This window comes from Scyliorhinus torazame, chromosome 11 (assembly GCF_047496885.1).
Source record: "Scyliorhinus torazame isolate Kashiwa2021f chromosome 11, sScyTor2.1, whole genome shotgun sequence".
Taxonomy (NCBI): Eukaryota; Metazoa; Chordata; class Chondrichthyes; order Carcharhiniformes; family Scyliorhinidae; genus Scyliorhinus; species Scyliorhinus torazame.
The window spans coordinates 88,072,628-88,097,355 of record NC_092717.1 but is presented as its reverse complement, the minus strand read 5'-3'; the positions used below and the strand labels follow the sequence as shown (position 1 = coordinate 88,097,355).

The window sequence follows — 24,728 nt, the reverse complement described above, 5'->3', positions numbered from 1 at the left end:
TCTGCGACAGTGCGACGCCAGCTCGCACATGGCCACTGGCGCCGATGCCCTCAGCGATGGCCTGCTGAGACTGGGCCATGGCCTGCAGAGACTGGGCCATGGCCTGCAGAGACTGGGCTATGGCCTGCTGAGACTGGGCCATGGCCTGCTGAGACTGGGCTATGGCGTTGAGCGCCTCTGCCATCTGGCGCTGGCACTGGCTCATGGCCTCCTGTGAGAGGGCAGCCATTTCCTGGGCCACAGACGCCGCCTGCACGGAAGGCCCCAGGCCTCGCAAACCGTTCCCCATGTCTGACACCGTCGCACCCATTGCCTCCACCGCGGACGCCACCCGTGCGGTGTCAGCCTGGGTGGCACGCATGACCGGGACCACTCCAGCTCCTGGACGCGGGTGGACTCCTCCACCTGCGACCGCAGCCGCCGCAAGCCACCCGTCACCCTATTCGCTCGTCTCCGTGTCGGTGGTTGCATCGGATCTATGTGTTGGTGTGGTAACTGCAGGAACCCGGGATCCATCTGGGCGGCAGATGTTCGCTTGGCCTGGGCTGCCCTCCGACCGCCGGTCCCTCTGCTGCTCCTACCTCCACCTGCTGTACCGGGACGCTGTGTTGTGCGCACAGTGAGTGTACCAGACGCCTCATCACTAAAGTGCCCAACCGTGGTGAGTGTTTCTGCGATGTGTGAGGGTGTTGGTGACAGCAGTGGCGTTGTGTCGTGCTCTTCGTCCCACTCTGAGTCCATGGCACTTTGGGGTGGGGTTCGTCTCCACCCATCCACTCTGAGTCACTGTCCGGTCTTTCGTCTTCCCGGGTAGGGGTGTCCTGGGTAGTGCTGTCCCGGGTAGTGCTGTCCCGGGTAGTGCTGTCCCGGGTAGTGCTGTCCCGGGTAGTGCTGTCCCGGGTAGTGCTTGTCCCGGGTAGTGGTGTCCTGGGTAGTGGTGTCCCGGGTAGGGGTGTCCTGGATAGTGGTGTCCTGGGTAGTGGTGTCCTGGCTCGGATGTGACGGGGGCCTGTGGCTGCCCCCCTCATCGCTGGGTGGTCGCTCCCGCACGTGACGGGGGTGTCGTCTCCCTGTTGCTCCAGGTCTCTCCGTCTCCCGTGGTCTCCGAGGGGCATCCTGCGGGCGTCGCATGCTGGAGGGTCCGGGTCTCTCCGTCTCCCGTGGTCTCCGAGGGGCATCCTGCGGGCGTCGCATGCTGGAGGGTCGGGTCTCTCCGTCTCCCGTGGTCTCCGAGGGGCATCCTGCGGGCGTCGCATGCTGGAGGGTTCGGGTCTCTCCGTCTCCCGTGGTCTCCGAGGGCATCCTGCGGGCGTCGCATGCTGGAGGGTGCGGGTCTCTCCGTCTCCTGTGGTCTCGGAGGGGCATCCTGCGGGCGTCGCATGCTGGAGGGTGCGGGTCTCTCCGTCTCCCGTGGTCTCGGAGGGGCATCCTGCGGGCGTCGCATGCTGGAGGGTGCGGGTCTCTCCGTCTCCCGTGGTCTCCGAGGGGCATCCTGCGGGCGTCGCATGCTGGAGGGTGCGGGTCTCTCCGTCTCCCGTGGTCTCCGAGGGGCATCCTGCGGGTGGTCTGCATCTGCGGGATGGGTGCCTGGACGTTTGGTCCTGCGATACACAATGAAGCATGCATGGTTAGACATCAGGCAGTGATCAGGTGATACGGGGAGAGGGGGATATAGGGGAGGGGTGATATGGGGACGGGCTGTTGGTGGCTCACTTGCTCGTGGGGCCCCGACCTCTGCATCAGCAACCTCCCGGTCCTCAGGTTCCGCCAGCCAGTTCCAGGCCCTTTCCTCGTGTACGGTCAGTGGGCCTCTCATCAGCGGGCCCTCCTCCAGTCCTCACATGCTCCCTATTGTTGTGTGGCGCGCTTCTCCTGGGGGGGGGGGTGGTGGCAGGGGTAAAAGGCAACAGTGTTAGGCAGGTATATGAATGCACGCCATCGGTTGCGCGTGCATTGCAGAGGTTAAGGTTAGGGCTGGATTCACTTGGGGATATGGGGGATATGGGGAGGGGGGAATATGGGGGATAGGTGGAGGGGGGATATGGGGGAGGGGGGGATATGGGGAATATGGGGGAGGGGGGATATGGGGGAGGGGGATATGGGGGATATGGGGGAGGGGGGATATGGGGGAGGGGGGGATATGGGGGAGGGGGGGATATGGGGATATGGGGGAGGGGGGGAATATGGGGGATATGGGGGAGGGGGGGATATGGGGGAGGGGGGGATATGGGGGAGGGGGGGATATGGGGGATATGGGGGAGGGGGGATATGGGGGAGGGGGGGATATGGGGGATATGGGGGAGGGGGAATATGGGGGATATGGGGGAGGGGGGGATATGGGGGAGGGGGGGATATGGGGGATATGGGGGAGGGGGGGATATGGGGGAGGGGGGGATATGGGGGAGGGGGGGATATGGGGGAGGGGGGGATATGGGGAGGGGGGATATGGGGAGGGGGGATATGGGGGATATGGGGGACGCTCACCCTGCCTGCTCTGACGAGGTCGTTCACCTTCTTGTGGCACTGGGTGCCTGTCCGTGGTGTTAGGGCCACAGCGGTGACGGCCTCTGCCACCTCCCTCCACAGACGCCGGCTGTGGCGTGGGGGCAACTCTGCGGCCGTGCCCGGGATACAGGGCGTCCCTCCTCTGCTCCACCGCATCCAGGAGCGCCTCCACATCGCGTGACTCGAACCTCGGGGCTGAGCGACGGCCAGCCATCAAGTCGGGGTGTTGCGGTCGGCTGTTCCGGTCGGGTGGGGGGGAGCTGCGCGGCCTTATGAGCCGTCACGCCGTGCAGCGCGTATGACGCTGCACGGCCGGTGAACCACTGCGCAAGCGCGGATCCTGTTACGTCGCTGCTAGCCCATTTCGGGCCGCAGACTATCGGCCCATTTTTATGACGTGACGCAAGTGGGATTTGCGCCGTTTTTTGCGCCGATCGGCGGAGTTTCCGCCGTTAAAGGAGAATTTCGCCCTGTATTTTTACAAAGAATTCTGATTTAAGATTAATCCTTGTTTGTTTTTTTCCTGTTTTTTCAGCAAACATATTTTTATTAAAGAATTTTCATTTATAACGAGCAAAATACACTATAACAACATGGAAAAATGGATATTACAAATAACAGAACCAACTATGCAAAACCCACCCAGGAAAGAAAGACCTGGGGCGAAATTCTCCAGTAATGGGGCTATGCCCCCACCCCCCGCGCAAATCACTCTGGACTTTTCTGGAGTAAGTCTAGGGTGATTCTGCTATTTCCAGGGGGCTAGCAGGGTCCTGGAGTGCTTCTCGCAGCTCCGGCTGCCGATATGGGGCCCTGGACTTCCGGTTGCGGGTCCGCGCATGCGCACAGCGGCCTCAGTCGGCTGCGTGTTGTGACACGGCAGACCCACACCGTGTACCGGCACCAAGATAGCCCCCCCAGATCGCACGCGCCCGCTGATCGGTGGCCCCTGATCAGAACCCTGGCCGTCCTGGAGGCCCCTCCCGGCGATGGATCCCCCCGCCCCCCCACCAGGGCGGCTGCGGACCCCGTCTGCAGCCACCACGCCGAGTGCCCACTGCATGGAACCATGAGAGAACCCACGCAGGTGGAAACTCGGCCAGTTGACTTTGGAGAATTGCCGCGGGGGCCTCTTTCAATGGCCCCCGACCAGCACCGCGTCGACTGCCCGCGCCCGATTCGCAGCGATTATCCGGCGGCCGGAGAATCACGGGGAGCGCCGTCGGACCCGATCGCGGGTTTGACGCCCATTCTCCGCCCCTCACCGAGCGTGATTCCGGTGCGAGGCATGGAGAATCCCGCCCATTATTATCTGTTTCAGAAACTAAGTGCTGATGCCGGGACTGAATCGGCCTGTTCCATGACACTGAAAGCAGTGCTGGTCTCGGAGCAATTCAGGATCCGTTAATGGGCTAGTACCGGCGCCACGTGGAACTAGCTCACTTCCAATGCAAAACAGCCTTCGTAGTCGGGAAATGCTGACAAGCCGCAGCCACATATAAGCACTCCACTCCCCACACACACATTCTGCGCAAGGAGATGGCACCCTGAAGATCGGCACTCCATTTCGGAGATGCGGAGCTCTAGGCCCGGCTGGATGTCGTGGAGGAGAGGCTGGGCACCTATTCCGCACAAATAATACAAGGGGAGGATATAGTGTGAGAGCGCACCATTACGTTCCTTTCCACAAAACTGAAGGTACTACCAGAGGACGTAATGACAAACAGGTAGAAGAATACATCTTTGTGGAGTCTTCCTGGGGTGGGAAAGAGACTGCCACCCGCCGCCGTACACCGGGCCTGGGTGCAGGTGGCAGAGGCCGCTAGCGCCATGAGCCCCACTGCCAGGACCAGCCAGCAGTGCCGTAAAAAGCTGCATAACCTCCTCAGGGCGGCCAGGGTGAGTAACTAGCATCATGCCCCTGGCACCAACTCCCGACCCACGTACCCGAACCCTCCCCAAATCTAGTGGGCGATTGAACCCCACTGTCGGCAGTCTGCTCTCCCCCAACCCTGCACCGCATTCCAACACCCATACCGCCCACTATGCCCAGATGCCCTGCACGCACAGGCACCAGCTGTCCACTGCCTGTGATGCTCGCGTTTGACTGCCTCACACTGTGCATTTTCTGTCTCTTTGCGCCCCCTCCCCTCCCAGGAGAAGACGTCGTGCAACTGCAGTGAGAGAGCAGACTGGAGGGGGCCCGCCCAGACCCGCGGCCCCTCACCACTGCAGAGCACTGGACTAGGTCGATGGGCCTGGAGAGCAGGCAGTCGCCGAGACAGAGGTCAGCATCGGGGGACCAAGTGATCCCCCGTTGGGTTGCGGTGTCCCTTTGGCACGCGTGGCACCACCCCAGCACCCCATCATGCCTCATGTCTTCTGTCTGCAGGATCACCGGCGACGAGGCAGTACCTTCTGGTGCCCCCCCCCCCCCCCCCCCCCCCCCCCCCCCCCCCCCACCCCCCCCGGGGTCCCTACCCCAGGATACATCGAAGCGGTGAGGCAGGATCAGGTAGTGACACGAGCCTCTAAACAGCTTTGATGTGTAGTGTTGATCAGAAAACAACGAGTCTTGTAAACCAACAAAACTCTTTGTTTAAACAATACGAACTGGATTTGACACTTTATCCTAAGAAACAAACAATGATCACATATAAACTATACTCATCTACATCTATCTCACAAACAGATTAAACTGTTCTCTCAGTATCTTCAGTCCTCCTAGCCAGCTCCTGCTCCTATCACCTACTCCAACCTTCTGTCCCACAAGGCTCAGCGTCAGTCCTGATGTTCTTCTAGGATTAGCTCCCTCCATTGGTGCCTGTGTACATTTCATTAATCCTTACAATACCTTCATGTATGATAATACCACAAGATACTCACCTCGGTTGGGCACTATAGTAAAGAGGCCTCTGGGGCGCACCACACGTGCAGAGAAACATGAGGTGGTGGTAGGTACCCCTGAGGGTCGGAGGGTGGCCCTAACCCAGGGACTAGCTTCCATCCAGATGGATCTCGGGCTTCTGGGAAGGGCGGTCCCATCGATGCGTGAGATGTAGACCCCAGTTCTGTGTCTGCATGAGGGGGTGTCAGCAACCATCCGGTGCCTGCAGGTGTAGTTGGAGGAATCCAACTACCTGCAGGGGCAGGCGATGAAACCGATAATGTATGCTACCTAGGCCAACACTGAACTGGTAGTGTCCACGTTGGAGGCCTTGGGCGAAGCTATCGGCCATAGGCAAGATGTCCAAGGCCTGGGACACTCTGTGCGGACGGCGGCCGAGGCACAAGACAGGGCGGCCTTGTCACAGGCAGCCATATACCAGGGCCACGTGGATATTGCAGCGGTGCTCCAGAGCTTGGCCCAGTCACAACTGGTCATGGCTGCAGGCGTGATGACATTTCCCGTACGCTGGCTGACCGGAGCAGTCACAGAGGGACATGGCGCAGTCCCAGAGGGAGGTGACCCAGTTCTTGTGCTCTATGGCCGCGCGCATTGAGACCCTGGTTGAGACAAGTGAGACTCTGGGACTGGCAGCGCCAGGTGGTGGGTGAGCCCTCGGAGCGCGCTCCGGCCACACCCCCATCTCAAGAAGTATCCCGGGGGCCATTGGGCACCCTGAGAGTGGTGAAGGTGATGGGCCCATACCAGTGATGCTCACAGGGAGGTGCCGGAATACCACAGTACCTTAGACGCGCCCCACCCCCCCCCCCCCCCCCCCCCCCACCCCTCTCCTGTTCATGGTGCATCTGATGGGCAGCGGGCAGAACAGGATGGCACACGTCACCTAGGACACCCGATAAACTTCTGGGCCCGTCTAGGCCTGGTCGCACTAAAGGATGACTGCCAAAGGGGACCCAGGTCACAAGGTGGGAATCGCAGCAGGCCGCCTCCATTTCTGATTACTGCCTGGGGAACCAGCTGGATGGAGCGTTGGGGCCCCTAAGGCCAGAATGTTATACATCAATTATGTTGGCACGAATGCAGAACACAGGACAATGTTAGGGGCTAGGGCACAACTTTAGAAATATGTTCACCTGTGCACAATTAACACCTGTTCACAAACGTTCCAACTTGCCTCGGTGCTCTGTCAGAAGGTGTGAGGGCTGGGCTGGGCTGGATGCAGAGAGGGCATTTGCGGGGTGGTGGAATGGGGAGAGGGGGGGTTGGGGTGGTGTATGGGCACCCTGCCCACCTCCACCATTCCCTACCTCTGCCAACCCTGTGATGGAATGCCCAGTTTCCATGCAGGAATGACCCACGCCTATGGTGGAATGTGTTACCATGGGCCGATGGTGTCGAGCAATGGGCAGCACCAGAGATCATCGCAGAGGGTCGTCGTCATCCTCCGTCCCATGAAACAGACCTGCTGATTCTGCCATCCCAGGGCCCACACCCCGTAGTGAGGCAGGTAGGAATCACGGAGGGAGTGTGGAATCGGATGGGATGTTCATGCCGCCATCGGCCATGGCCCCTAGTCGGTGAACCTGGAAGTGATTAGAATGTCCCATGCATGGCAGCCCTGGTGCAACACATTATGTCACCTCCTGTGGATGCCCGGCTCCAATGCCCTACCCATCCCACCCTCCTTTGCATTCTCAGCGTCGGACGAGGCCTGGCGTTCATCCCCCTTCTCCAGCACATCGTCCCTCTGCTGCGCGATATTGTGGAGGATGCACAGGCCACCACGATGGGGAAGACTCTCCTGGCGCTATACTGGAGGGCCCTTCCAGAGTGGTCCAGGCAACTGAACTATACCTTCAGAACGCCGATGCACCGCTCGATTATGGCCCTGGTGGTGGCAATGGGCGGCCTAATAGATGAGGCGCTGCCCTTGGGAAGGCAGCGAGCTGCCTGTCTATCAGGAGCTGGGTGCAGATCTCGCCAAAAGGAGGGTGAGCTTCAATAAGGTGAAGACGGCCCTCTTTAGGAAGGGGGCGAGGTTCGGCATGTTCCGCCCAGCGCATCTGTGGGTAATGTACGAAGGCCGGGAACTCTACTTTGGGTTGCGATGGAATTTATTAGAGACAGTGGACTGGCAGGAGAATGAGGACATTGAACTCTGGCGGGGATGTTCCTATTTTGTATCTTGGTTTTTCTTCTGGTTTGTATGAACCACTTACTGTACTTAGCGCTGTTGCCCTGTTTTGGGTTTGTTTGTTTTTATTGGGGGATGGTGTGTTGCTCTTTTTTACGTGTTGGGTGGGGATTGTAAAGTTTGCACTGGAAGGCTGGTTGAGCAGGGGGGTGGGGGGAGGGGAATAAACAGGGAGTAGGATGCTCGACGCCATAGAATCATAGAATCTACAGTGCAGAAGGAGACCATTGGGCCCATCGAGTCTGCACCAGCCCTTGGAAAGAGCACCCCACCTAAGCCCACACCTCCACCCTATCCCAATAACCCCACCCAACCTTTTGGGGACATTAAAGGCAATTTAGCATGGTCAATCCACCTAACCTGCACATCTTTGGACTGTGGGAGGAAACCGGAGCACCCGGAGGAAACCCACGCAGACACGGGGTTTCCTCCGGGTGCTCCGGTTTCCTCCCACAGAAAAAGCATGTATTTGAGCAAAGATTGAGGACAGGTCTGAAGATGGGAAAGAACATCAAGAATTGCAAAAAGTTTGATAAGAGGGAAAATCTAGAATATGGGAGAAAGATCGCTAGTAATGTAAAGACGGATAGTAAGAGTTTCTATGGATATTTAAATAAGGAAATTAACAAGGTGAGAATTGGTCCTATAAAAAGTTTGTCTGGGGAATTGATAACGGAAAGCAGGGCTGTAGCAGATTAATTAACCAGGTATTTTGCATGAGTCTTCACTATAGAGTACACAAGTAACATCCCAAAAATACCTCTAAATCAGGAAATAGAAGGATAGGAAGAACTCAAGAAAATTCTCATCACCAGGAAGTGGTATTGCTCAAATTATTGAGTCTACTGGCTGACAAGTCCCAGGTTTAGATGGATTTCACTCTTAAGGTCTTGAAAGAATTGGCTAATGAGTTAGTTGATGCATTGGTTTTAATTTTAATTAATTTCAATTTTAAAGGGCGGCACAGTGGTACAGTGGTTAGTACTGTTGCTTCACAGCTACACGGTCCCAGGTTCGATTCCCTCTTGGGTCACTAACTGTCCAGAGTCTACACGTTCTCCCCGTGTCTGCGTGGGTTTCCTCCGGGTGCTCCGGATTCCTCCCACAAGTCCCGAAAGACGTACCTGTTAGGTGAATTGGACGTTCTGAATTCTCCCTCATTGAACAGGTGCCAGAATGTGGCAACAAGGGTATTTTCACAGTAACTTCATTGCAATGTTAATGTAAGCCTACTTGTGACAATAATAAAGATTATTGTTAGTATTTTCCAAAATTCTCTAGAATTGGGGAAAGTCCCATGGGATTGGAAGATACCAGATGTAACTCCGTTTATTCAAAAAGGGAGGAAGGCGGAAAGCAGGAAGCCACAGGCTAGTTAACCTAATATCTGTCATAAGGAAAAGTTGTTACAAATCTTATAACTGGATATTTGGAAAAATTCAAGGTGATCAGGCAGAGTCAACATGGTTTTGTGAAAGGGAAATCATGTTTAATTAATTTATTGGAGTTATTCGAACGATTCATATGTGCTTTGGATAAAGGGGAACTGGTGGATATACTGTACTTAGATTTCCAGAGAGCATTTGATAAAGTGCCACATCAAAAGTTATTGAGGAATATAGAAGCTCATGTTGTCGGAGGTAACATGTTGACATGGATTAATTGACTAGCCAACAGGAAACAGTTGGCATAAATGAATCTTTTTCTGGTTGGAGGAGTGGCAAGTGGTGTGCTACAGGGATCAGAGCTGGTGCCTCAACTTCTTACAATTTATATAAATGACTCCGATGAAGGTACTGAAGGTATATTTGCTAAATTTGAGGATGACACAAAGATAGATAGGAATTGTAAAGAGAACCTATGGAAGTTACAAAGGGGCATAAATAGGTTAAGTGAGTGGACAGAAATCTGGCAAATGGAGTATAATGTGAGCAAAGATGAAGTTGTCCATTTTGGCAGGAATTTTTTTTTAAAGCATATTATCTAAATGGTGAGTGACTGCAGAGCTTGGAGGTGCAGAGGTATCTGGGTGTCCTAGTGCATGAATCACTAAAGAGTAGTATACAGGTTCAGCAAGTAATCAGGAAAGCTAATAAAATGTTATTGTTTATTGTGAGGAGAATAGATTACAAAAGTAGGGAGGCTATGCTTTAGTTGTCCAGGGCACTGGTGAGACCACATCGGGAGCACTGTGTACAGTACTGGCCGCCTGACCTCTGTAAAGATGTAAATGCATCAGAAACAGTTCAGAAGAGGGTTTGCTAGACTAATACCAGGAAATGAGCAGGTTGTCTTATGAGGAAAGGTTGGAGAGGTTACGTATTTATCCATTAGTGTTTAGAAATGTAAGATCCCTTACATTGATCGAAACCCTTAAGATCCTGGGGGGTTTTGATGGGTGGATGTGGAACAGATGTTTCCTCATTTGAGAATATAGAACTAGGGGTTACTGTTTAAAAATGAGGGGTCGCTCATTTAAGTCTGAGTTGAGGATAAATTGTTTATCTGTGAGTTAAGTGCCTCTGGAACTCAGTCCCTTAAAAGGCAGTGGAAAATATTTTTAAAGTAGAGCTAGATAGAATCTTTACGAACAAGGAGACTGAAAGGTTATCGGGGTTGAGGTTACAATTCGATCAGCCATGATCTTGTTGAATGGCAGAGCAGGCTCGAGGGGCTGGGTGGCCGCCTTCTGCTCCTAATTCATATGTTTGACAGTCCAGCAAGATGAGACAAGTAAAATTGGTTTTTGCATCAGTTCTTTTGAACCATTAAAGCTTGCGTAAGTTCCTGTGAAGTAAACTTGTTGGATAAAAAAAAATGGAAAATACATTAATATTTATTGTTAACTACATCTCCTTTCATAAAATATAAAATAACCTTTTTGCAAGTTGAATTTTTCACAGCCTGAAGTGAATGAGTTTTTCTCAAAAGTCATTTTAAATGTGGCTCACAAATTGAGGAATCCAGCAGATTCATTGAATAGTTTGTTGTGATTCATTACATTCCTTGCAAAATGACTAGTCATTATACAAGTATCGCATTGTAGATATAATGGTCCTTAACAAGAGTCACTTACTGACTCCCCCAAATTCCTAGAGTTTAATGTTTCACTGAGATAAGAAGCACAACAATGGCACTCTTTTGTAGGACTTTGCTGAACATTACAACTAATGATTCTGTAGATATTGAGGGAAAAGTCTGAACTTCCAAGCCAATTTGTCAGCCTCATGTCAAAAGAACCTAAACTTCACTTTGCTCTGGTTTTATTTTTTATTTACTTTAGATACGTTGCTCTTTTTGTACATTTGCAAAAATTCCAAAATGGTGATTTTAAAAAATATATATTTCACCATCACATCAGTATAATTGGAGCAGATGAATGAAACTGCTTAAGAAGGAAACCATTGTAATTTGTGACAAAGTTTTACTGGCTGTAGAGAGTAAACATGTTGTAGCTTGAAAAGGTTCAAAAGTATTGTCAAATGTAGTCACAGGTTATTTTACAAATTAATGACAGACCATTTCCGAATACTTGAATCTTCTGTTAGCACCAGAATTCGAGTCTAAGTTGCTTCATTTTAAGATCTGAATCTTTGCTATCTTTGTTAAACTATCTGAAGGATTCTGTGTTTATGGCTGTCAATCTTTTCAACTTAAAAGACAACTTTAGTAGCAGAAAGCACGGACACACAGAGAAAAGTATTTTTAATTGAACGTTCACACTTTGGAACAACATTTATTTCTTACATGAGCAAATAAACATGACCTTCTTGTGCCAGATGCAACTGAGAAATCTCGAAGAAGCTGCCATTTTAACCACGACAGAAAAGGGGATAAAAGATTAAATCTTGATTTTAAAAAAGCAATTAATTAACCTCCTTTTAATTGAAAACTAAACTAATCGATCAGCATAGATCTTGCGCAGATTTGAAGAGTGTCTGTCAGTGTCTCCACTAATTTTGGTGTACATTCTTAAACATTCAGGTTTGGGCAACAGCTTGCACATTTGTATTGTCATGCCACTTGCCTGGACAAGTAAATATTTTCTGCTGTACTACTTGTAAATCAGTTGGAGTTCAGGGCAGAATTGGAACAATCAAAAATTCATTGACATTCAGAGAAGAGGGGACTACAAGACTTCTTTTGTTTTAAATAATCCCTAAATATTCTGCGTTGTGTTAATACACAATTCTATTTTTCCAGAGATGCTCAGAGACTTGAAGAATACTACAATAAAAATCAACAATTAAGAGAACAACAAAAAGCACTACATGACAACATTAAAATTTTAGAAGACAGGTAAGATGTGATTTATAAAGAAAACCTCGTTGGATCAGATTGAGAAGGGGCCATTGAATATTTTTTTTCTTTATTTGTTCATGGGATGTGGGCGTCACTGACTGGGCCAGTATTTATTTGCCCATCCATGGGGCCATTTTAAGAGTCAACCACTTTGTTGTGGGTCAAGAATCGCATGTAAGCCAGACCAGGTAAGGATGACAGATTTCCTTCCCTAAAGGATATAACTGAACCAGATGCTTTTTACAACAATCGACAATGGTTTCATGGCCATCATTAGACTTTTAATTCCAGATTTTTTATTGCATTCAAATTTCACCCTCTGTCTTGGTGGGATTCGAAATCGGGTCCCTAAAGTATTACCCTGGTTTCTGGATTATTAGTCCAGTGACAATATCACAACGCCACTGCCTCCCCTATTACAATAAGTTAGGGTTGCAGTAGAAAGAGGTTTCACGGGAGAAATCCATTTTGACTGACAAGGCTTCAATTTTCCCCCTCTCCCTCGTCAAGCGAGAATGTGTATTGGTGGGTCAGGCCAAGGCCTCTTACTAGCCACTGGGCGCACCAGCCCCAGGTGTCATTGTGTCTTCAACTAAAAGTGGGCTGAAAGGCAGTCAAGGGCCAAATTTAAATTTAAAAATCGCGGTCCAGTGATAGCATCAGTGCCGACCATAATTTTCACAGTGACTTAGACACCCACCTGCTGTCAAATCCAGAAGATAAACCTGACAGGAGATGCTGAGTGGCCAGAATGTTGAAAATTACTTTTCTATAAAATCCTTGTGGGTTAGGAGGAGTCCCACAAGGATCTCTTGGGTTCACCAGTCCTGGTCTCACCTCACTCACTCCCTCCTTGGACCACTGCCAAATCCCTTGACCAGCACTAGTGCAATGCCAAGGACTGTTCCCATGGACTCGTGGTATCTTGAAGCTCCTGACCCATTCTCTGCTTCTGCATACCAGCCTTGATCTGCTGCTTTATAGATTACTTAAATGAGGCCCAGGAATTAAACGCTGAGATCCCCGTGGGAATCGCCACCCTATCCCTCTCCCACTATCCTCCAAGTTAAAATACATAGAAAATACAGCACAGAACAGGCCCTTCGGCCCACGATGTTGTGCCGAACCTTTGTCCTAGATTAATCATAGATTATCATTGAATTTACAGTGCAGAAGGAGGCCATTCGGCCCTTTGAGTCTGCACCGGCTCTTGGAAAGAGCACCCTACCCAAACTTAACACCTCCACCCAACAGCAAGGGCAATTTGGACATTAAGGGCAATTTATCATTGGCCAATTCACCTAACCCGCACATCTTTGGACTGGGAGGAAACCGGAGCACCCGGAGGAAACCCACGCAGACACTGGGAGGACGTGCAGACTCCGCACAGACAATGAGCCAAGCCGGAATCGAACCTGGGACCATGGAGCTGTGAAGCAATTGTGCTATCCACAATGCTACCGTGCTGCCCTTAAGAACAAATAAATCTACACTATATCATTTTACCGTAATCCATGTACCTATCCAATAGCTGCTTGAAGGTCCCTAATATTTCCGACTCAACTACTTCCACAGGCAGTGCATTCCATGCCCCCACTACTCTCTGGGTAAAGAACCTACCTCTGATATCCCTCCTCTATCTTCCACCTTTCACCTTAAATTTATGTCCCCTTATAATGGTTTGTTCCACCCGGGGAAAAAGTCTCTGACTGTCTACTCTATCTATTCCCCTGATCATCTTATAAACCTCTATCAAATCGCCCCTCATCCTTCTCCGCTCTAATGAGAAAAGGCCTAGCACCCTCAACCTTTCCTCGTAAGACCTACTCTCCATTCCAGGCAACATCCTGGTAAATCTTCTTTGCACCTTTTCCAGAGCTTCCACATCCTTCCTAAAATGAGGCGACCAGAACTGTACACAGTACTCCAAATGTGGCCTTACCAAAGTTTTGTACAGCTGCATCATCACCTCATGGCTCTTAAATTCAATCCCTCTGTTAATGAACGCGAGCACACTATAGGCCTTCTTCACAGCTCTATCCACTTGAGTGGCAACTTTCAAAGATGTATGAACATAGACCCCAAGATCTCTCTGCTCCTCCACTTTGCCAAGAACTCTACCGTTAACCCTGTATTCTGCATTCATATTTGTCCTTCCAAAATGGACAACCTCACACTTTTCAGGGTTAAACTCCATCTGCCACTTCTCAGCCCAGCTCTGCATCCTATCTATGTCTCTTTGCAGCCGACAACAGCCCTCCTTACTATCCATAACTCCACCAATCTTCGTATCGTCTGCAAATTTACTGACCCACCCTTCAACTCCCTCATCCAAGTCATTAATGAAAATCACAAACAGCAGAGGACCCAGAACGGATCCCTGCGGTACGCCACTGGTAACTGGGATCCAGGCTGAATATTTGCCATCCACCACCACTCTCTGACTTCTATCGGTTAGCCAGTTCATTATCCAACTGGCCAAATTTCCCACTTTCCCATGCCTCCTTACTTTCTGCATAAGCCTACCATGGGGAACTTTATCAAATGCCTTACTAAACTCCATGTACACTACATCCACTGCTTTACCTTCATCCACATGCTTGGTCACCTCCTCAAAGAATTCAATAAGACTTGTAAGGCAAGACCTACCCCTCACAAATCCGTGCTGACTATCCCTAATCAAGCAGTGTCTTTCCAGATGCTCAGAAATCCTATCCTTCAGTACCCTTTCCATTACTTTGCCTACCACCGAAGTAAGACTAACTGGCCTGTAATTCCCAGGGTTATCCCTAGTCCCTTTTTTGAACAGGGGCACGACATTCGCCACTCTCCAATCCCCTGGTACCACCCCTGTTGACAGTGAGGACGAAAAGATAATTGCCAACGGCTCAGCAATTTCATCTCTTGCTTCCCATAGAATCCTTGGATATGTCCCGTCAGGCCCGGGGGACTTGTCTATCCTCAAGTTTTTCAAAATGCCCAACACATCTTCCTTCCTAACAAGTATTTCCTCGAGCTTACCAATCTGTTTCACACTGTCCTCTCCAACAATATCGCCCCTCTCATTTGTAAATACAGAAGAAAAGTACTCGTTCAAGACCTCTCCTATCTCTTCAGACTCAATACACAATCTCCCGCTACTGTCCTTGATCGGACCTACCCTCGCTCTAGTCATTCTCATATTCCTCACATATGTGTGAAAGGCCTTGGGGTTTTCCTTGATCCTACCCGCCAAAGATTGTTCATGCCCTCTCTTAGCTCTCCTAATCCCTTTCTTCAGTTCCCTCCTGGCTATCTTGTATCCCTCCAATGCCCTGTCTGAACCTTGTTTCCTCAGCCTTACATAAGTCACCTTTTTCCTCTTAACAAGACATTCAACCTCTCTTGTCAACCATGGTTCCCTCACTCGACCATCTCTTCCCTGCCTGACAGGGACATACATATCAAGGACACGTAGCACCTGTTCCTTGAACAAGTTCCACATTTCACTTGTGTCCTTCCCTGCTTATGTTCCCAACTTATGCACTTCAATTCTTGTCTGACAACATCGTATTTACCATTGCCCCAATTGTAAACCTTGCCCTGTTGCACGTACCTATCCCTCTCCATTACTAAAGTGAAAGTCACAGAATTGTGGTCACTATCTCCAAAATGCTCCCCCACTAACAAATCTATCACTTGCCCTGGTTCATTATCCAGTACTAAATCCAACATTGCCCCTCCTCTGGTCGGACAATCTACATACTGTGTTAGAAAAGCTTCCTGGACACACCGCACAAACACCACCCCATCCAAACTATTTGATTTAAAGAGTTTCCACTCAATATTTGGGAAGTTAAAGTCGCCCATGACTACTACCCTATGACTTCTGCACCTTTCCAAAATCTGTTTCCCAATCTGTTCCTCCACATCTCTGCTACTATTGGGGGGCCTATAGAAAACTCCTAACAAGGTGACTGCTTCTTTCCTATTTCTGACTTCAACCCATACTAACTCAATAGGGTGATACTCCTCGAACTGCCTTTCTGCAGCGGTTATACTATCTCTAATTAATAATGCCACCCCCCCACCTCTTTTACCACCCTCCCTAATCTTATTGAAACATCTATAACCAGGGACCTCCAACAACCATTTCTGCCCCTCTTCTATCCAAGTTTCCGTGATGGCCCCCACAGTCCCAAGTACCGATCCATGCCTTAAGTTCACCCACCGTATTCCTGATGCTTCTTGCGTTGAAGTATACACACTCCACCCCATCTCCGTGCCTGCAAGTACTCTCCTTTGTCAGTGTTCCCTTCCCCACTGCCTCATTACATGCTTTGGCGTCCTGAATATCGGCTACCTTAGTTGCTGGACTACAAATCCCATTCCCATTCCCCTGCCAAATTAGTTTAAACCCTCCCGAAGAGTACTAGAAAACCTCCCTCCCAGGATATTGGTGCCCCTCTGGTTCAGATGCAACCCGTCCTGCTTGTACAGGTCCCACCTTCCCCAGAATGCGCTCCAATTATCCAAATACCTGAAGCCCTCCCTCCTACACCATTCCTGCAGCCACGTGTTCAACTGCACTCTCTCCCTATTCCTAGCCTCGCTATCACGTGGCACCGGCAACAAACCAGAGATGACAACTCTGTCTGTCCTGGCTTTCAACTTCCAGCCTAACTCCCTAAACTTGCTTATTACCTCCACACCCCTTTTCCTACCTATGTCGTTGGTACCAATGTGCACCACGAATTCTGGCTGCTCACCCTCCCCCTTAAGGATCCTGAAGACACGATCCGAGACATCCCTGGCCCTGGCACCCGGGAGGCAACATACCTTCCGGGAGTCTCGCTCGCGACCACAGAATCTCCTATCAATTCCCCTAACCATTGAATCTCCTACAACTATTGCTTTTCTATTCTCCCCCCTTCCCTTCTGAGCCCCAGAGCCAGACTCAGTGCCAGAGACCTGGCCGCTAGGGCCTTCCCCCGGTAGGTCATCCCCCCCCAACAGCATCCAAAACGGTATACTTGTTTTGAAGGGGAACGGCCACGAGGGATTCCTGCACTGTCTGCCTGTTTGTTTTTTTCCCCCTGACTGTAACCCAGCTATTCTTGTCGTGTACCTTGGGTGTGGTTACCTCCCTGTAACTCTTCTCAATTACCCCCAGCCTCCCGGATGATCCGAAGTTCATCCAGCTTCAGCTCCAGTTCCCTAACACGGTCTTTGAGGAGCTGAAGTTTGGTGCACTTCCCGTAGGTATAGTCAGTGGGGACACCGGTGGTATCCCTCACCACCCACATCCTACAGGAGGAGCATGTAACTGGCCTAGCCTCCATCCCCTCTTACCTTACAGAATATAGCTGCCGTGTGGACTAACTAGATCTCCGCCCTCCGACTCTGCTCCCAGTCAGCTACACTTCCTGTAAACTCCTGGCTCTCTTCGCACTCTTTGCGGAAATGTCAGAAACTCCTCACCTTACTCCCTCCTCACCTAACTCCCTCGGTCACCAAACTCTCACTATCGCACTCAAAAAGCACCAAATTCAGCACTCCCTCGGTCACCAAACTCTCACTATCGCACTCAAAAAGCACCAAATTCAGCACTCCCTCGGTCACCAAACTCTCACTATCGCACTCAAAAAGCACCAAATTCAGCACTCAGTTCTGCACTGTAGGGGATCACTTTTATACTGTGAATCTAGCCTCTGAAAAACTGGCCTAATCCAATTAACTAATTAACAAGCTCCAGCTGCAAGTGCCTACAAGTAGAAGCCTGTTTAAAGCTGATTGAAAATTCACCTTCTTCTAAACCAATCAGCAACTTTGAAGTTAATTAACTAAATAAAAGAAAGACTAAACTTTAGATAAAAATGAAGCCTTATACTCCCTCGGTCACCAAACTCTCACTATCGCACTCAAAAAGCACAAAATTCAGCACTCAGTGCAAAAATCATGAATCAAGATTCCCATCATAGTACACCAACCTAAAATTGTTAGGTGCAGCTTGCAATGAGACGTTGGTGAACAAAATTGATGCTATGACCTACATCTTGAACCTTTTACTGAAGTCAACAAGAATTGAAAGAAATGCATATTTGTACAAAGATTAGTGGTCAATCAGAAGATAAGAGGACTTTTTAGAAACTAACGGCTGACAAGTAACTTTTAGGTGTCTCCTTACAAAGAGACCCATCTAAATTTGTTTGAACTGTGCCTGTCTTCAGAGATCAAGACCATGCTGCTCTCCTCAGGTGAGTCCCACACCTGTCCTTGCTGAACCAGTATATCTGGTAGACCTGCTTTGGAAAGAGGAGAAAATGGGTAGAGAAACTGCAGCACTGGGGAGCTCCTGCTGCCATGTGTAACAAAAAAAAGTCTTTTAAGGGAAGTGCAGAATTCTTCTCCCTGCAAAACTACCCTGGAAACATTGGTTGGGACTTTAGTTTCCATGCATTCAAGCAGGACTGTGCTCGAGTTGGCACAGGTTTCCAGGGCCCTTACACCTAGTTTATTGAAGTTACGTGATTTTTGATTGCAACTTTAAGTAATCTCAGTGCATATTTCTCTTTTAAAAGTCAACTATTGCGACCCGAGTGGCTTCTGTCAATTGTTCAGAAGAAAACCTAAACTACGTTAATCACAACTCAATTATTAACATTTAAGTTAAATGTTCAGTAGCTTTTGTTACGTCAGTTTATACAGATAAAAGTAGCAGGATTATCCCTGCAGACTTCTGAACCTTGCCATCAGGCTGAAATGTGGGTCAGAAACCCACACTGTGTAGGAAATGATCACGCTGTGATGGTTCCCAAGGTGGTCAATTAATGGCCAGAGGGTCGATTGGTGTCCAATTATGGTCAATAGATAGGCTGTCAAAGATAGAAGATAATCAGAGACTTCCAGCGTGAAAGAAGCAGCAAGGGAAGGTTAAGAAAGGGAAAGGTCACTTCAAGATGGAGGTGCCCTCTCTCCAGCTTTTCAGATTTAAACTAAAAAAAATAGCTTTTGCAGCCAGGCCACCAAAATGGGTGAGCCCCCTCAATAGGGTGGCCTATGGTTTCTACAGCTTCCCTCCCGAAAAGCCTTCCTAGTGCAGTGTCTTCTGGTCTGTTGCTGGCAGATCACTGGCAGGCATCTAAATTGGTCCTCGCCGATTGCAATAAGCTTGTAGGCCTTTAAATGGCCTGGAGAGGCTCTTGAAGAGCCATGTTGGCTAGTGTGTGTGTGTGTGTGTGAGACTTTTTTTATTACTTGTGCCATTTTATATTTTTAAACTTTAAACCAGTGTGAACCATCAAATAATTCAATGCTTAATTGAAATATTTTGAGATTTTAGTAACTGCATATAAAGTGTTAGAGTCATTTACATTAATCACAACTCAATTATCATAACCGCATCTTTTACACTAATAATTGCCCCTTTTGTATTCATAGGAGAGGGCAGAGCCAGTTTGAGATACCGGGCGGGATTCTCCGACCCCCAGTTGGGTCGGAGAATCGGCGGGGGGGCGGCGTGAATCCCGTCCCCGCCGGCTGCCGAATTCTCCGGCGGCGAGGATTTGGCGGGGGTGGGAATAGCGCCGCGCCCGCGATGGGCCGAGTGGCTGCCCGTTTACGGCTGATCCCGCCGGCGTAAATTACAACAGGTACATACCGGCGGGACCTGGCTCCGCGGGCGGCCTCTGGGGTCCTCGGAGGGTGGGGGGGGGGTGGTGCGGGTGGATCTGGCCTTGGGAGGTGCCCCCACGGTGACCTGCCCGCGATCCGTGGGCGGGCCTGTGCCTTGGGGGCACTCTATTCCTCCGTGCCGGCTGGTGTAACGGTCCGCGATGGCCGGCGTGGAGAAGAACCCCTCCTGCGCATGCGCTGGGATGACGCCACACACGCTGGCGCTCCCGCGCATGCACCAACTCGTGCCGGCCGGCGGAGGCCCTTCGCCGCCGGTTGGCGCGGTGCCAAGCCCCTTCCGCGCCGGCCAGCGTGGTGCAAATCACTCCGCCGCCGGCCTAGCCCCTGAAGGTGCGGAAGATTCCGCACCTTCGGGGCGGCCCGACGCCGAATTGGTTCATGCCACTCATTCGCGCCGGAGTTGCCCGCCCCGCCGGTTCGCGGAGAATCCCGCCCACCATCTTTTGGATGAGCAAGTGTAGCATTACAACACTCCCTGAATTGTGCACTAAAGCAGGGGTGAGTCGCGGGGGGTGTCGGGAGGGGGACGATCAGTTGCGGCATTCCTGATCACCTGAAAAGTGTCCAATGGTCGCAACCGGCTTTTAAGAATGCTGGCTGCGACCGGCTTTTAAGTTAATGCTGCCCACGACCAGCCTTTAAATATGAATGATGAAGTCTTCCCGCCAGAAGTGGTGACAGAGAACAGGTCACCCACCCGGCCTGTACACTGACGTCACGCATCCTGTACATCTGTACTTTAGCGCAAAATTACGGAGGAGAGACTCCTCCATTTTATAGCTGCCAGGAAGCAAGCAACAGGACTGTGAAGAACTGAAGATGGATTGTAGTGTAATAAGGAAGAGAGGGCCAGAAACACAAACAGGCCAGCGTCTCATAACTGAATCTGCTAGTGAGCTGCTTAGGAGAGTCCACGGCAGGACAAAGCAGTGCTGGTGTGAGTTGTATACAGAGCTGCAGGGCCTCTGGCGAACAACCGATTAAGAAGAAACTGAAGTCGAAATTGGGAACAAAGCAGTATAAAGATGATTTCTTGAAGTATGGCTTTGCTAATTGTGCCAATACAAATCAGGATGCAAAGCGCATGTGTGTTATATGCAGTGACGTACAGGAAAATGAAAATTCAAAACTTCAAAGGCAGTTCGAGGAAAAACCTTGATTTTTTTCAAATGGTGCAGCGAGAACTTAAATTGTCAGCTGAAGTCCTTAACAGAAATGTTACACTGCTGACAAAGCACAATTAGCTTCTTACTTGTTAGTTTACCTTGTAGCTAATGAGAAAATGCCCCTCATTGTAGCAAAGATTAATTCTCCCTGCAGCATTCGGCATGGCTTGTCCAGTCTTAGATGAGAAGTCAGCTGAAAAAGTGAAATGCATCCCACTTAGTGATAACAAAGTGGCTCGCTAAATTCGTGATATTGCTGAGAATTTAGAAGCCCAGCATATTTCTCATTTAAAGTCAGCACAGAAGTGCTCATTACAATTGGATGAAAGTACAGATGTTTCAGATTGTGCAAACTTGCTAGTTTACATTAAGTATGTTTGGCACAAGGAATTTGTTGAGGATTTGCTGTGGTGCCTGACATTGCCAACCAACACGACTGGCGCAGAAATTTTTGAAGCATTGATAGTTATGTGGTTGGAAAATGTGGGCTTGACTGGGTTCATTGCAAAGGAATCACAAGCGATGGGGCAGCCAACATGACTGCCAACGACTGAAAAACAACGGAGTTATAAGGATTAAAGAGGCAGCTGGTCAGGACATTGTTTAGAATCATTTTTTTATTCACCGTGAGGCACTGGCATCGAAAGGAAGTCCATCCGACCTTGAAGTGGTATTGAAAGGAATTGTGAAAGTTGTGAATTTCATTAAATGCAGTGCATTCAGTACCAGGCCTTTTGAGGTTCTGTGTTCCGATATGGGGGCCAAGTATATTAATTTATTGTCCCACACAGAGCTACGTTGGATGTCAAGGCGTCGGGTGCTTGTCAGAATTTACAAATTGAGTATGAAATCCACGCTTTCTTCCTTGAGAAACTGTCCCTCTGGCTGATTAGTTTGGTGATGAAACTTGGATGCTACCTATGTCTTACCTCACAGACATCTTTTCAATTCTAAATGAACTGAACCTCAAATTGCAAGGGAAGGATGATGATTGCTTTCAGCACTGTGAAGAAATAGATGCTTTCCAGAAGTCATCAAAAGTTCAGCAAGTGCGAGTAGAAAGCCGAAACTACTACATGTAATTGCCCTTCACAACAACCTCATGCACATGGTTGGATTCTCCGTCCTCACAAAGATGAAGATAGCACAAAATAACCAGCTGAACTCTGCACCTGTATACGCATTGCCCTGTGAACCTGATTGGAGCGAGATCGTGAGGACCAAGCAGGCTCACCTGTCGCATTAAAGGTCAGTGAAAATGATGTGTTGTGAAGGTCAGCCGGCGTGGGTCCTGAAGGTCAGTCAGTTGGTAAGAGTGGGTCCCAGAAAAAAAGTTTGAAAAACACTATACTAGAGTGTCAACCTAGATTTTTGTGCTCAAGTCACTGGTGTAGCACTTGAAGCAGCTACCATAGAACCACAGTTAATTGGATGTGTATTGGGGCTGTGAACTATTTAAATGTTTGCTCAGCAAGAAGTATTTAGCTAAAGTTTTGTAAAATGTAATTTAGCAAATACTAAATACTTTTATCTGTGTTCATAAAATAATATTTTTATTGATCACGACTCAACCAAACTGAAAATACAGTTTTTGGGTCTCTTTCAGTGGAGATGTGTAATCAGTTTCCCAAAATGTGTATGATTGGTCCAATGTGACTGATCAGCTCTCCAATATGATGGTGCCTGCAGTCTGCTCTGTGCATACCTTTAGCATAACAACTGACCTCATGACTAAGCTGTGGAGGGAACCAAATGAACAAACCGTTGTCTTACGGTTGTCTTACAATGTAACACAAATTAAAATCCATTGAATCCTTACAGTGCAGAAGGAGGCCATTCAGTAGTGGCACAGTGGTTAGCCCTGCTCCCTCACCGCACCAGGGACCCATATTCAATTCCAGCCTTGGGTCTGTCTGTGTGGAGTTTGCACATTCGCCCCGTGTCTGCATGGGTTTCTTCCAGGTGCTCCGGTTTCCTCCCACAGTCCAAAGATGTGCTAGATAGGTCCTCTTTCAGAGGATCAGTGCAGACTCAGTGGGCCTAATAGCCTCCTTCTGCACTGTAGGGATTCTATAATTTGAACTGGACAAATTCAGCACTGTACTTAGTTAACCGCAAGTAATCAATTCATTCTCCCTCATAAGACATTTCTAATGAACAAAAATAAGGACTGCACTTTTTTAAAAAATATATATTTTATTGAAATTTTTTTCCCTGAGCAACATTTTTCCCGCTTACAAAACAAGCGAAACGATAACAGTAACAAAACAGAAATTTTTAAACTTTTTAACAATAATAATAATAGTAGTAATAATATACAAGTAACAAAACCTCGTACTCTATTGACCTATACTCAACTGCCTCTCCCCCCCCCCCCCCCCCCCCCCCCCCGGGTTGCTGCTGCTGGTCATCCGTCTTCCCTCTAACGTTCCCCTAGGTAGTCGAGAAATGGCTGCCACCGCCTGGTGAACCCTTGAGCCGATCCTCTCCGGGCAAACTTTATCTGCTCCAGTTTAATAAACACCGCCATATCGTTTACCCAGGCCTCCAGTCCGGGGGGTTTCGCCTCCTTCCACATGAGTAGGATCCTGCGCCGGGCTACGAGGGACGCAAAGGCCACGACATCGGCCTCTTTCGCCTCCTGCACTCCCGGCTCTTCCGCAACTCCAAATAGAGCTAACCCCCAGCCTGGTTTGACCCGGGCCTTCACCACCTGCGAAATCACTCCTGTCACTCCCTTCCAATACCCTTCCAGTGCCGGGCACGCCCAAAACATATGTGCATGGTTTGCCGGGCTCCCGCCACACCTCCCACATTTGTCCTCCACTCCAAAGAACCTGCTCAATCTTGCCCCCGTTATGTGTGCTCTATGTAGCACCTTAAATTGAATCAGGCTAAGCCTGGCGCATGAGGAAGAGGAATTTACCCTCCTTAGGGCATCAGCCCATATACCCTCCTCTATCTCCTCCCCTAATTCTTCTTCCCACTTTCTTTTTAGTTCGCCCACCGACTCCTCCCCCTCTTCCCTCATCTCTCTATAAATCTCTGACACCTTACCCTCTCCGACCCACACCCCTGAAAGCACCCTGTCCTGTATCCCCTGTGTCGGGAGCCGCGGAAATTCCCTCACCTGTTGTCTAGTAAACGCCCTCACCTGCATATATCTCAAGAAATTCCCCCGGGGTAACTTATACTTTTCCTCCAGTGCTCCCAAGCTCGCAAAAGTCCCATCTATGAATAAATCTCCCACCTTCCTAATTCCCAACTGGTACCAGCTCTGAAATCCTCCATCCATTCTTCCTGGGGCGAACCTATGGTTGTTCCTGATAGGGGACCCCACCAGGGCTCCCCGCACCCCTCTCTGTCGCCTCCACTGTCCCCATACGTTCAGTGTTGCCGCCACCACCGGGTTCGTGGTGTACTTTTTCAGTGAGAACGGTAGCGGCGCCGTCACCAGTGCCTCTAGACTCGTCCCTTTACAGGACCTTCTCTCCAGCCTTTTCTACGCTGCTCCCTCACCCTCCATCATCCATCTACGTATCATTGCCACATTGGCGGCCCAATAATAATCTCCCAAGTTCGGTAGTGCCCGTCCTCCTCTGTCCCTACTGCGCTGCAGGAACCCCCTCCTTACTCTCGGAACTTTCCCTGCCCGCACAAAGCTCGTAATGCTCCTATCTATTTTATTAAAAAAGGTCCTGGTGATTAAAATAGGGAGACATTGAAATACAAATAAGAACCTCGGGAGGACCATCATCTTAATTGCCTGCACCCTGCCCGCCAGTGATAAAGGCTGCATGTCCCACCTCCTAAAGTCCTCCTCCATTTGTTCTACCAGCCGTGTCAGATTAAGTCTGTGCAAGGTTCCCCAGCTCCTAGCGATCTGAATCCCCAAGTATCGGAAGTTTCTTTCCAGTTTCCTTAGCGGTAAGCCTTCTATCTCTCTACTCTGGTCCCCTGGATGTATCACATATAATTC

General features: G+C 49.7%; 1 protein-coding gene across 3 annotated transcripts in view; it reads left to right on the top strand.

The window, feature by feature from the left end:
* The window catches only part of rbbp8 (retinoblastoma binding protein 8), a 243,628-nt gene that overhangs the window by 130,179 nt on the left and 88,721 nt on the right, over positions 1–24,728 (top strand). For all 3 annotated transcript variants that reach the window (XM_072467446.1, XM_072467444.1, XM_072467445.1), the window contains exon 4: positions 11,811–11,906. In XM_072467446.1, coding sequence (XP_072323547.1) covers positions 11,811–11,906 — 96 coding nt within the window. The remainder of the gene's footprint in view (positions 1–11,810; positions 11,907–24,728) is intronic.